At 36.3% G+C, this 13,312-nt stretch overlaps 1 protein-coding gene across 1 annotated transcript in view; it reads right to left on the reverse strand.

The window, feature by feature from the left end:
* The window catches only part of LOC145682007 (uncharacterized), a 149,997-nt gene that overhangs the window by 17,613 nt on the left and 119,072 nt on the right, over positions 1 to 13,312 (reverse strand). The window contains exon 4 of the mRNA XM_081753610.1: positions 4,651 to 4,746. Coding sequence (XP_081609736.1) covers positions 4,651 to 4,746 — 96 coding nt within the window. The remainder of the gene's footprint in view (positions 1 to 4,650; positions 4,747 to 13,312) is intronic.

Genomic DNA, 13,312 nt, shown 5'->3' on the forward strand with positions numbered 1-13,312 from the left:
GTTATGTAGTGTTGACACTTAGATTCTTGAATTTTCTATTTGGTCTTTCACTTAAGTAGCTATTGCTTCAATTCTGTTCATCCGATTATCTTGGTTCATATGTCATTCACTTCAGAATAAACCTCGCTTGCAACTGGTACTATGCGCATGTGTATATGATATATAAGAAGAGGGAAATTTAAGGTAAACTTGGGAATTTCCCTCCCGAAAATCCCTTTTTTCAAATGTAACACCCCCTGGTACGGCCCCGACTAAAGGCACCCAAATATAGTATACCTTTAAAACTACTGTAATTTATATGTAATACATGTGCCAAGTTTCATTGTAATACCTACAATAGTTGTGGCGGAAAAAATATTTCTCAGTTCTGCTAGACAATACCAAATTTCATATAGGAAAAAGTGAGATAACTATAAAATCAAATAAATCCGAACAGTATTATTTATCTGAGTATCATGACTTATATGTCGTTCTCTTCAGAATAAAACAGGCTTTCAAATGGTATCATGATAATGTGTGTGTGTGTTGTGCGAGAAAAGGGGAAATTGGGGTAAAATTGGGAATTTTCCGTCCAACAACAATTGGCAAGAGAAGAGTTGCTCCAGTAGCCCTGATGTCGTTTCTCTATCATAGATATAACTTGGTAGAAATGTTTCCCATATTCATCAATGACTGCTTCCCAATTTTCCGGGAAAAAAAATCTATGTGGGAGTGCAACATATGAGGTACATTTCGCCAGCCACCCTAGCTTGGAGTTTCGAAACAAAACCTATGCCAATCGTTTGTGCTACGTTTGAGCTGGAATGTACCGCAAAAATTTTCGTTTGTACCACTTCGGATACAAAGTTATAAGAGTTTTAAAGTGCGGGTCCTGGGGAAACGCCAGCCCCCACTTTGGAATTTCGAAACAAAATCTATGCCAATCGTTTGTGCCGGAATGTGTCGCAAAAATTTTCGTTTGTACCACTTCCGGTACAAAGTTATAAGAGTTTTCATGTGGGGGCTGTGGAAGCGACAGCCTTCCGCGTTTCAATTTCGAAATGAAAAGTATCTGAATCATTTCTACCGGGATGTACCGCAAGAGGTTTCGTTTGTACCGCTTCCGTTAAAAAGATATAGAAGTTTTAAAGTGGGGAGCTGTGGAGACTGCAGTCTCATATTTTAAAACTTTTATATCTTTGTACCGGAAGTAGTACAAACGAAAATTCTTGCGGTGCATTCCGCTACAAAAGTAGAAAAATGATTGACATACCTTTTATTTCGAAATTCAATGGCGGTAGCCTGTGGAGACGGGAGCCCCATAGATTAAAACTTTTATATATTTGTACCGGAAGTGGTAAAAACGAAATTTTTTGCGGTACATTCCAGCACAAACGTAGTACAAACGATTGTCATAGGTTTTGTTTCAAAATTTCAAGATGGCGGGCTGTGGAAACGGCAGACCCCTAGTTAAAACTACTACATCTTTTTAACGAAAGTGGTACAATCGAAATTTTTGTTATACTTTCCGTTAGAAACATACTAAAACGATTGAGAGAATCTAAATTTTGGAAATTAAAAGGGGGTTCCGTTTTTACAGCCCCCACTTTTAAACTCGTATACTTTTGTACCGGAACTGGTACAAACGAAAATTTTTGCGGTACATTATGGTACAAACGTTGAACAAACGGTTGTCATAGGTTTTGTTTCGAAATTCCGAGGGGAAGGGGCTGTGAAAACGGCATCCCCCTAGTTTGAAAATCTCGTATGGTACAAACGAAAATTTTTGCTGTACATTCCGGTTCAAAAGTAGTACAAACGGTTAGCATAGGTTTTATTTCGAAATTCGTAGGTGCGGGGCTGCCGTTTCCACAGCTCCTACTTGCGGTATATTCCGGTACAAACGTAGCAAAAAAAAGAAAAAAAAAACGATTGGCATAAGTTTTGTTTCGAAATTCCATGGTGGGGGCTGCCGTTTCCCCAGACTCCCACTTTAAAAATCTTAACTTTGTACCGGAAGTGGTACAAACGAAACGTTTTGCGACACATTCTGGCACAAACGTAGCACAAACGGTTGGCGAAGGTTTTGTTTCGAAATTCCAAGGTGGGAGCTGCCGTTTCCCCAGCCCCCACTTTAAAACTTTTATAACTTTGTACCGGAAATGGTACAAACGAAAATTTTTGCGGTACATTCCAGCACAAACGTAGCACAAACGATTGGCATAGGTTTTGTTTCGAAATTCCAAGGTGGGGGGGGGGGGGCTGGCGAAATGTACCTCAACATATGTATTTTTAGTGATACATTACATCCTATTGCTTGGTAGAAGGTATTAGGTGCACCTCTACTTCCTTATAGTTCTGAGACCACTCGTTTCCCAAAACATTCGTCACAACTTTTCGGAAAGAATCTCATGCAACCCTCTCCTCATTTTCTAACAGTGCATCAAATTAAGGATCATTGAGGAGTTACCGAATTTGAGTGCCAATAAGGGTTCTTACCTGATTTTAGTTTCAACAATTTGTGGAAGTTTACGCAGAATATATTTGAAGAATGTTTTGATGCGTCTATGAATAGCCGCCATTCATCGAAATTATCGTCTATGTTAAGTTTACTCATAAGACCAGTTAGGCCTATATTGTTACAACGTAATATGTCACTTTCCACTGAAAATACTGTTTAGGAATTCTGACGTGTTCAAAACACGAACACTTTTAGATCTTCAGAATAAGCTTCCCACTTCTCGAGTTTGGATGCCAGCAGTTCTGCGCCACTTTTTGACAACCCCAGATAATTTAATTCAGGTTGAGTATCATATGGTGAATAAATAACGCTATTTTGGTTTTGTGAAGTTAGGATCGGTGGAAGACGATGAATCTGCAGCAGAATTTGACAATGTGGGTCGACATTGTTCGCCTTTTGCTCTTCATCGGGTGAAACTCTGGATTAAGGTACGGGAAGTTGTGAAACCTTTAGTTCTTCAGAGTGTGGCACAGTGACGAACATTTCAAGGAATATTTGAATAAGTAGCAGTCCACTTTTTTTTGATAAATCTTTCATTGGAAGAACTATGCAAAAATAGCAGTTTGAAGTATGGTCTGTCGGTTCCCTCCATATCATGGAACTGCAAATGGCACGCATGTCCTTTTTCCGTGTAGCCAGTCCCGCAAATTTGTAGAACAAGTATTACAACATATATGCAGTGCTCACTTCTTGTCCACATCTCCCACTTTACAGCCAAAGTACAAGTGATAGGCATTCTTTATGATAGGAACAAAATTCCACTTTTCGCTTCACTTCGTTAAAAACAACAATTTGCTCTGCACTGCAAACACATTTACGCGAATGTTTCTGCTTAGTATAGTCATAAAACGATAAATAATAATAATAATAATAATATTAATAATAATAATAATAATAATAATAATAATAATAGCACCCACCCACCCAGCCAATATCTCACCACCACTACGTCCGAGATGGCAAATTGTAACTACAAAAGAAAGTTACACAACATGTTTTCTCTGGCAAACTCTTCAATACAAACTAAACCGTGAAGTGGTTGATATTTCTATGTTAGCGATGAAGTGCGAGCAATATGGATAGACAGAGACTACGCAGGAATTTATTTCGGGAGGGGCCGTAAGCTTTTCGGGGGTCAAAATACAATTTTAAGTTAAATTATATTAAAATTTGTAAAATTGCACCTGAAATTAGACTAAATTTACAAACAAGTCGGGGTGTCAAGACAAGCAGGACCCACCCCTGCGTATGTCCCTGAGGATAGCAATGAAACTAACCGTCAAAGAATGGAAGTTTATTGAAATAAGTAGACAGCTCCTGTTGCCACGAACCCTTAATTTGCCCAGCAGAGCACATCGGGTGATAACATATTTCTTTGAAACCCGAACCAATCTTCAAAAACTAATTTCATATTCGTTATCAGCACCCTAAAATTAGTAAGAATTGGTTAGTTTTATCTCTGAAGCATTTTCGCTGTTGAACAGTGTTATTATTATTATTATTATTATTATTATTATTATTATTATTATTATTATTATTATTATTACAGTGATAATAGTAGCAGTACTATAAAAAAAAAATTGAATATTTTGGACCTCCCTCGAAAACAACGTACATACGTCCCTCAGTAGGTCCATTATTTTCGGCTGCTCTAGAAGATGGAAGCTGCTCTTAGGATGCCCAATCTATATCGAAAATTGTTTCTCGCTACCTCTTAGAATTATTACTAGTATATAAAAAACTAATAATGATATTGGAAGAGGTTCTAGTTTTACCTAGTTCCAATTTCAGTAGAGAAGAAGAAATAAGATGAAACTTATTTTTAGGATGTTGAATCCGTATCAAAAAATCCATTTCTTGCTATTTCTCAACAATCTTTGGTCAATGTTAAAACCAGAAATCGTCTATCTGTACCACTTCGGTTTGAATAGAGAGTTAACAGAGGAGAGAAAACGTAGTTTTGGGACAGTGAATATATGCCAAATCATCCGTTTCTCGGTATTTCTTATCATTTTTGTTCTGATATCTGCCGATAGACGGACGGATAGATGAGCGTACACAATCCTTCTATAAGACTTCTCATTCTCAGGTATAGCATGGTTTAAAATAAATCTAACAATTAAGTCTAATATTAAATTCCAAATACTTACAGGTAACTCAACTATTTCTTCCTCAGTTGGGAAACAGGATTGTTTTGAGTGACAGGAACCACTACAGCGATTGACAACTACGAAGCTTGGGTTCAGCTGCAAGAAAGAGTATAACTATTTAATAATTGTTGTTCTCTACATTAATCAGAGAGTGACTGTTTGTGATCGAAAAGTTCCTGTATGTGTGCTTCTGTTTCGGTTCCCGGTGGAAATACTTACCTTGATACAGACCTAGGTAGTGTTTCAGCTCTCATTTTAAAGGAGTTCATTTAGCTTCACTGCTAAAAACTAATCTTAAACTTTGATTAATTAATTTTAAAAGCAAAACATTGAAAATGAGCGCTTTTTAATTACTATTAATCTTAGTTTGTAATTTTAAATGATTGAAGATTTCAATAATTGGGAAGATCATTGAAATCTCAGACAACGTGATAGCAAATAATAATAATAATAATAATAATAATAATAATAATAATAATAATAATAATAATAATAATAATAATAATAATAATAATAATAATAATAATTTAAACGAAAGAAAATTTTCAGACACGAAATTAAATATTTCATACATTATTATTAATAAGAAATGCTTTTGTAATATTTTCATTTTGCCTGTTATAGATTAGAACTGTCTTTAACCTTACAATGCATATTATATCATATTATTACAAAATAAATTATGGCTAGTATTATTGTTCAGGACGTGAGCTGTATCACAAATACATATTGTATCATTTGATATTTCCCCTGAGCACATAGTTCACGATATATCCGGTAGATGTCAGGAAAATGTTGCTTCAGTACAGAGAGAAAGAAGTCGTCCGCGAGCTTAGCGAAGGTGAGAATAAAAGAGTTTATAGGTCATCTACTCTGATGGACAAAGAATAGTTTCGAAGTTGCAAAAATTCCAAGTTCACGAAGTTAAGTTTCCTAATTGATGGATTGATGTAGCAAACTTAATTCTAAATTCACTGTAACACACACAACCGTCACAACTGAAAATTATTATCATTCATAAGTTTATCGAACTTTGACCTACAGTGAAAGTCATAAGTATTCGTACACCGACTGTAAACTATGATTAAATGCTTGTAGCTACGACTTTGTTGGAGATAGAACATTGAAACAAAAGGCATTGCATTTTCCATTAATTTCTTTATTATATACAAAACAAACGTTCCGTGAATGCGAAAACATAGACACATAATGGCAAAAGAAACCAAAATGAACATGGTTTTGATATGTCAAAAGTATTCGTACACTTAAATTAAAGACAAAAGCGTCCAGCTGTTCGAGCTGTTAATCACGCCCTATGGCGGTTAGAACACCCTCTGGTGGTTTGCAAATCTAAACACCACCACAGGTCCGCGAAACATCATTCAAGATCAAAGATTGATTCAAGACGAAAGACATAATGGGTCGAAAAGGGACAGAGACAACAGAAGCAGAAAGAAAAATAATTATAAGGCTTCATAACGACTGCAGATCTTTACGGGAGATATCAGATATTATCGGAAGACCACGTTCGACCGTGCAGTCAATCATAGATCGATACTGCGAAACAAATACAATCAAAAACATGCCGCGAAATGGACGTCCAAGGAAGATCACTGGACGATGTGAGCGTATACTACTGAACGAAATTAAGAAGAACCCAAGAATCAGTGCTCCGCAGATGGTGGCAGAAACAGCTAAATCAGGTATGTCAGTTTCAGAAAGCACTGTGCGTCGTGCTTTCAACAAACAAGGGTATAATGAGAGTGTTGCTCGAAAGAAATTTTTTGTTTCCGAAGTGGATAGGAAGAAGCGGCTCCAGTTTGCAAAAGCTTACGTGAACCAAGATGTGGCTTTCTGGGACAAAGTGATATTCTCAGACGAGAGTAAATTTAATGTTTTTGGTTCCGACGGTAGACAAATGGTGTGGCAGAAGCCAAATAAAGAGATGGACCCGAAAAATCTGCGGCCAACCGTCAAGCATAGAGGTAGGGAAGTGCTAGTTTGGGGGTGCATGAGTGCTTCGGGAGTGGGAAAGCTGACAATTATCGATGGTACTATGGATCAGCATATGTACATTGACATTGTGAAAAAAAATCTACATCCTAATGCTGATCAAATGGGCCTGCAAGATAACTTTATATTTCAACAGGACAATGATCCCAAACATACGGCACACAATACAAAGCTCTGGTTACTGTACAATGTGCCAAAGCAACTGGCTACTCCTCCTCAATCGCCTGACCTCAATCCGATTGAGCATTTATGGCACTTACTCGAAAAGAAACTCCGCAAGCGCAGCATTACGAGAAAACGTTCTTTGCAAACTGCACTCGAAGAGGAATGGGCTTCTATAACAGTCGAAGATACGCGACGTTTGGTGCACTCGATGCCGAAGCGCCTTCTAGCTGTAATTAAGGTCAAAGGAAACCCAACCAAGTATTGAATCATGCGCAATCATTTTCCTTCTGGACGTTTCGTAAGTGTACGAATACTTTTGACACATCAAAATCATGTTTATTTTTGTTTCTTTTGCCATTATTTGTCTATGTTTTCGCATTCACAGAACGTTTGTTTTGTAAATAACAAAGAAATTAATGGATAATGCAGTGCCGTTTGTTTCAATTCATTATCTCCAACAAAATCGGAGCTACAAGCATTTAACCATAGATTGCAGTCGATGTACGAATACTTATGACTTTCACTGTATAACATTCAGTGATTTATATGGACGGCCAGTGGCGGCGATTGGGCGTTAAAAGTGGGGTGGGATGGGGAGTGGGGAGTAAGACATGATCTTTATATTGGTATATCACTGTTAGTTTCCCTGGTTGTTTCCAACACTTTGTTTATCGGAAGGTTGTATAACTAATAGAATACAATCTTTTTCGGTTAAAATACCGTATATCGTATTTCATATTTTATTAAATAAATTGACAAGAGCAACAGAAGTAGGCACTAGCCCTTTGTACTCTTAAACAACGAAGATGTAAGAAGAGATTTGATTACTTTCTCATGAACATCTTAAAATTCTGGGGGTCGCGGTGGCTCAGTGGTAGAGCGTTTACCTCTGGTGCATGGGGTCCCTGGTTCAAACCCTGCTCCCGCTAAGTGGACCTTGTGGTGGACAAACACCGTGTGCGTGGGTTTCCTCGGGGTTCTCCCGTTTCCTCCCACTTTCTTCTTTCCACCATTTCATTTACAGTGTTTCTCATCTTCACCGCCTTCTTTAGCCTAGCCGTCATAAACGTGGGACGTAAAACTCAAAAATTTCATTTCATTTTTTTCTCTTAACATTCTGTCTGGAAAATTGTGTAATCAGATTATTTAATAACAAATTTACAAAACAAATAAATAGAAAGGATAATATTAATCATAGTAATGAATAATGAGGTTTGTTTTGTAGAAGTTATATTGAAAAACTGGGGATTAATGAACAACTTAATTTTTAATTCCACACATGCTATTAAATGAATGTTATTACTCTTACAAAATGAAAGACAGTAAATATAACAAACATTTGCTACGACATTTAAAGCAATATTTGCTTGTGCAGCTTCTCGAAACATGTTCGTTGCCATTAGGTGCAGTTTTCACTCTCTTGGAACACATCAAAACACAACCACACTTAGAATCATTTCACACTCTAGTTATACAAAATAATTCTAAAACCTAGAATGATGTTGAATTTACTAAACCTAATTGTATATACACTCGTACACCCCTAAACACACCACTTCACTCGTATATTACACTACGAAACAATGGAAAAGGTAGAAGTTGTTTCTTATTACTCACTTTTTAATCAATATTCCTTACTTAGAAAGAAGAAAAGACATTTTAGGAACTGTCAGTTTTTGTGCAATTACAGAATTCCCTGAGATTTTTTTTCTTTTTTGTAAATGTTTTCTCAATTAGTTTTAAAGCGGCTGACTAACATATCGAGCCGTTGTAAGAAGGTTGTATAGAAGCAAAACTTTCTAAATTCGTTTTTAAATTTTGTCTGGGAACGAAGAAAAAGTGACGCCCTCATGTTTTCAGAATTTCTGAACAACTTTTTCGTTTAGTTGTTGATTTCACTCATTTGTATTATTGATCACTAAACAAAAAAATGTTCAACAATTCTGAAACATAAAGGCGTCACTTCTTCTTCGTTTCCTGACAAAATTGAAAAATGGATTTATCAGGTTTTGCTTCTATACTCCTGAATTGAAAGTATGCTGGAATTGTTGTGCTTCAATAGGGGTTGTTTTCCGTGGCAATTAAAACGCAATTCCTGTAGCTTTCTTAACTTCACGGGAAAACAACCAATATATACTCACGCAATGGCAAATATTATATGGCACCATTTTTTCTATGAAACAGTAATACATACAAACACTTTACATTTCCAAATGAAACTATATACATTAATGGGTTACTTCAAAAAAGTGGGGGGGGGTGCAAGTGCCCTCCTTTGCCTCCCCTAATCGCCGCCCATGTGGACAGCTATAAGGGTCGAGGCATGATATAAAAAGGTTATGAAATTTTAGAGAGAGAGGAAAGGAACATTTAAACTACGTAGAAAAAATGTAAATTTACTCAAAATTTTAAGGCTGTGTATATGTACGCGTATATTTGAATCAGAACCACAAAGAAATGTTTAAAATAGATGGTTTTGTGAGAACGTTTGTCGGAAGAATTTAGGCATGTGAAAATTGCTCATTCATGTTGGTCTTGGTTAAACAAATATACTAAAATAGAATGTAAGTAGTAGAAAATGGATCGATTTGGAACAACCTAGGCCAACATAGAACAACTCAGGAGCCCCTGGGAAATTGAGCACCTTACACCGTGAACCTACAGTCTTTTACGACCTCCATTTTAGGGGTGAATTTATTCCCTTTTATGACCACTTTTAAGGGGGTCTCGTTCTCTTTTATGAGCACATTTTAGGGGAGAACTCGTTCCCTTTTATGAGCATATTTTCCAACCCCTACGAACACATAGCAAAGCAGATAATACATAAGACTACGTAACACGATAACAGATAAGAATATGAAACATAGAAGGGCTGTATTCGTTCTCTTTTATGATTATTTTTTCAACCCCTAGCAGAGACTATGAACACATAGCAGGGGTGTATTCATTCTCTTTTATGAGCATATTTTCCAACCCCTAAATTACATAAGATTACGAACACATAGAAGAGGAGATAATACATAAGAATACGTAACATAGCAAGGGTGTATTCGTTCTCTTTTATGATTACTTTTTCAACCTCTATTTGAACATTTTATCATAGCAGAGAATACATGGAGACTATGAACACATAGCATAGCAGAGAAAGGGTGGACTCGTTTCCTTTTATAATCACTTTTTCAACCCCATAGCAGAGACTACGAAACATAGCAGGGGTGTATTCTTTCCCTTTTATGAGCACTTTTTAGGGATGAACTAGTTTCCTTTTATGAGCATATTTTCCACCCCTATTTTAACATAGCAGAAATTACACTGAGACTATGAACACACAGCAGAACAGATAATACTCGTACATAGCACAGCTAATAAAGGAGCATGTCTTATTTTCCAACCCTTATTTTAACATAATAGAAATCACACAGAGACTACGAAACATAGCGAAGTCCACCTCTATTTAAACATAGTCCATTTTAGGGGTGGACTTATTCTCTTTTATGAGCATATTTTCCAACCCTTATTTTAACATAGTAAGAATACATAGCAGTTGGCCTATTTTTCCACCCCTATTTGAACATAGTCCATTTGAGGGGTGTACTCGTTCTCTTTTATGAGAGCAGAAATTATGTAACACTTCGTTCCCTTTTATGAGCCCATTTTAGGGGTGTATTCGTGCTCTTTTATGAGCTTATTTTTCCACCCTATTTGAACATAGTTCATTTTAGGGGTAGACTCATTCTCTTTTATAAGCATCATTTCCAACCCCTATTCGAACACAGCAAAAACTAGAAAATAATGGGGATTTACTTGTTCCCTTTTTTCAACCCTATTTCCCACAGAGGCTACGGACATAGCAGATTACATAGCAAAGGGGATGTACTCGTTTTAACATAGCAAAGAATTCTTTTTACCTGGGTCTTATAGTTCATGTGGGATACGCCCTTTGTATAACAATTGTAACCGATTTGGATGAAACTCGGTATATGGGGGTTTTCGAACATACTGATTACGAATATCATATTTATTTTTACCTGGGTCTTATAGTTTATGTGGGATACGCCCTTTGTATAACAATTGTAACCGATTTGGATGAAACTCGGTATATGGGGGTTTTCGAACATACTGATTACGAATATCATATTTATTTTTACCTGGGTCTTATAGTTTATGTGGGATACGCCCTTTGTATGACACTTAAAACCCAATCACTCGTAAACGAAGCAACCTATTGAGGAGGTGTTTCCACATTTAGTAATAGTTCATCGATCACTGCAAGTTTCAAAATAATGACCATCGAGGTCAAAGGTCAACATACCTAAAACCTAATAACCCGGAAACGGAGCCAAATATTGAGGTGGTGTTTTCACATTTAGTAATTGGTCATCAACTACTACAAGTTCCAAAATAATGACCATCGAGGTCAAAGGTCAAAATACTTAAAACCCAATAACTCGAAAATGGATCCACATATTGAGGTGCTGTTTCCAAATATAGTAATACGTCATCAACTACTACAAGTTCCAAAATAATGATTATCGAGGTCAAAGGTCAAAATACTTAAAACCAAATAACTCGAAAACGGAGCCAGATATTGAAGTGGTGTTTCCACATTTAGTAATAGGTCATAAACTACTACATGTTCCAAAATTAGTGGTCATCGAGGTCAAAGGTTAAAATACTTAAAACCTAATAGTTCGCAAACGAAGCAACCTATTGAGATGGTGTTTCCACATTTAGTAGGTCTAATAGTTCATCAATCACTGCAAGTTTCAAAATGATGACCATCAAGGTCAAAGGTCAACATACCTAAAATCTAATAACCCGGAAACGGAGCCAAATATTGAGGTGGTGTTTTCACATTTAGTAATTGGTCATCAACTACTACAAGTTCCAAAATAATGACCATCCAGGTCAAAGGTCAAAATACTTAAAACCAAATAACTCGAAAATGGATCCACATATTGAGGTGCTGTTTCCAAATCTAGTAATACGTCATCAACTACTACAAGTTCTAAAATAATGATTATCGAGGTCAAAGGTCAAAATACTTAAAACCCAATCACTCGTAAACGAAGCAACCTATTGAGATGGTGTTTCCACATTTAGTAATAGTTCATCAATCACTGCAAGTTTCAAAATAATGACCATCGAGGTCAAAGGTCAACATACCTAAAACCTAATAACCCGGAAACGGAGCCAAATATTGAGGTGGTGTTTTTACATTTAGTAATTGGTTATCAACTACTACAAGTTCCAAAATAATGACCATCGAGGTCAAAGGTCAAAATACTTAAAACCCAATAACTCGAAAATGGATCCACATATTGAGGTGCTGTTTCCAAATATAGTAATACGTCATCAACTACTACAAGTTCCAAAATAATGATTATCGAGGTCAAAGATCAAAATACTTAAAACAAAATAACTCGAAAACGGAGCCACATATTGAAGTGTTGTTTCCACATTTAGTAATAGGTCATCAACTACTACATGTTCCAAAATTAGTGGTCATCGAGGTCAAAGGTTAAAATACTTAAAACCTAATAGTTCGCAAACGGATCCACATATTGAGATGCTCTTTCCACATTTAGTAATTGGTCATCAACTAGTACATGATAAAAATGTACTGACCATCGAGGTCAAAGGTCAATATACTTAAAACCCAATAACTCGAAAACGGATCCAAATATTGAAGTGGTGTTTCCACATTTAGTAATTGGTCATCAACTACTACAAGTTTCAAAAATAATGATTATCGAGGTCAAAGGTCAAAATACTTAAAACCCAATAACTCGAAAATGGATCCACATATTGAGGTGCTGTTTCCAAATCTAGTAATACGTCATCAACTACTACAAGTTTCAAAAATAATGATTATCGAGGTCAAAGGTCAAAATACTTAAAACCCAATAACTCGAAAACAGAGCCACATATTGAAGTGGTGTTTCCATATTTAGTAATTGGTCATCAACTGCTACTTGTTCCAAAATAATGATGATCGAGGTCAAAGGTCAAAATACTTAAAACCTAATAACTCGAAAACGGAGCCACATATTGAAGTGGTGTTTCCACATTTAGAAATTGATCATCAACTGCTACAAGTTCCAAAATAATGACTATCGAGGTCAAAGGTCAAAATATTTAAGCCCTAATAACTACTAAACGGAGTTACATACTGAGGTGCTGTTTCCACATTTAGCAATAGGTCATCAGGTACTACATGTCCTGAGGTCCTGAGGTCAAAGGTCAATATACTTAAAACCCAATAACTCGAAAATGGATCCAAATATTGAAGTGGTGTTTCCACATTTAGTAATTGGTCATCAACTACTACAAGTTTCAAAAATAATGATTATCGAGGTCAAAGGTCAAAATACTTAAAACCTAATAACTCGAAAATGGATCCACATATTGAGGTGCTGTTTCCAAATCTAGTAATACGTCATCAACTACTACAAGTTTCAAAAATAATGATTATCGAGGTCAA

The sequence above is a fragment of the Thermobia domestica genome, chromosome 3 (genome assembly GCF_964235325.1).
Source record: "Thermobia domestica chromosome 3, izTheDome1.hap1.1, whole genome shotgun sequence".
Classification (NCBI taxonomy): domain Eukaryota; kingdom Metazoa; phylum Arthropoda; class Insecta; order Zygentoma; family Lepismatidae; genus Thermobia; species Thermobia domestica.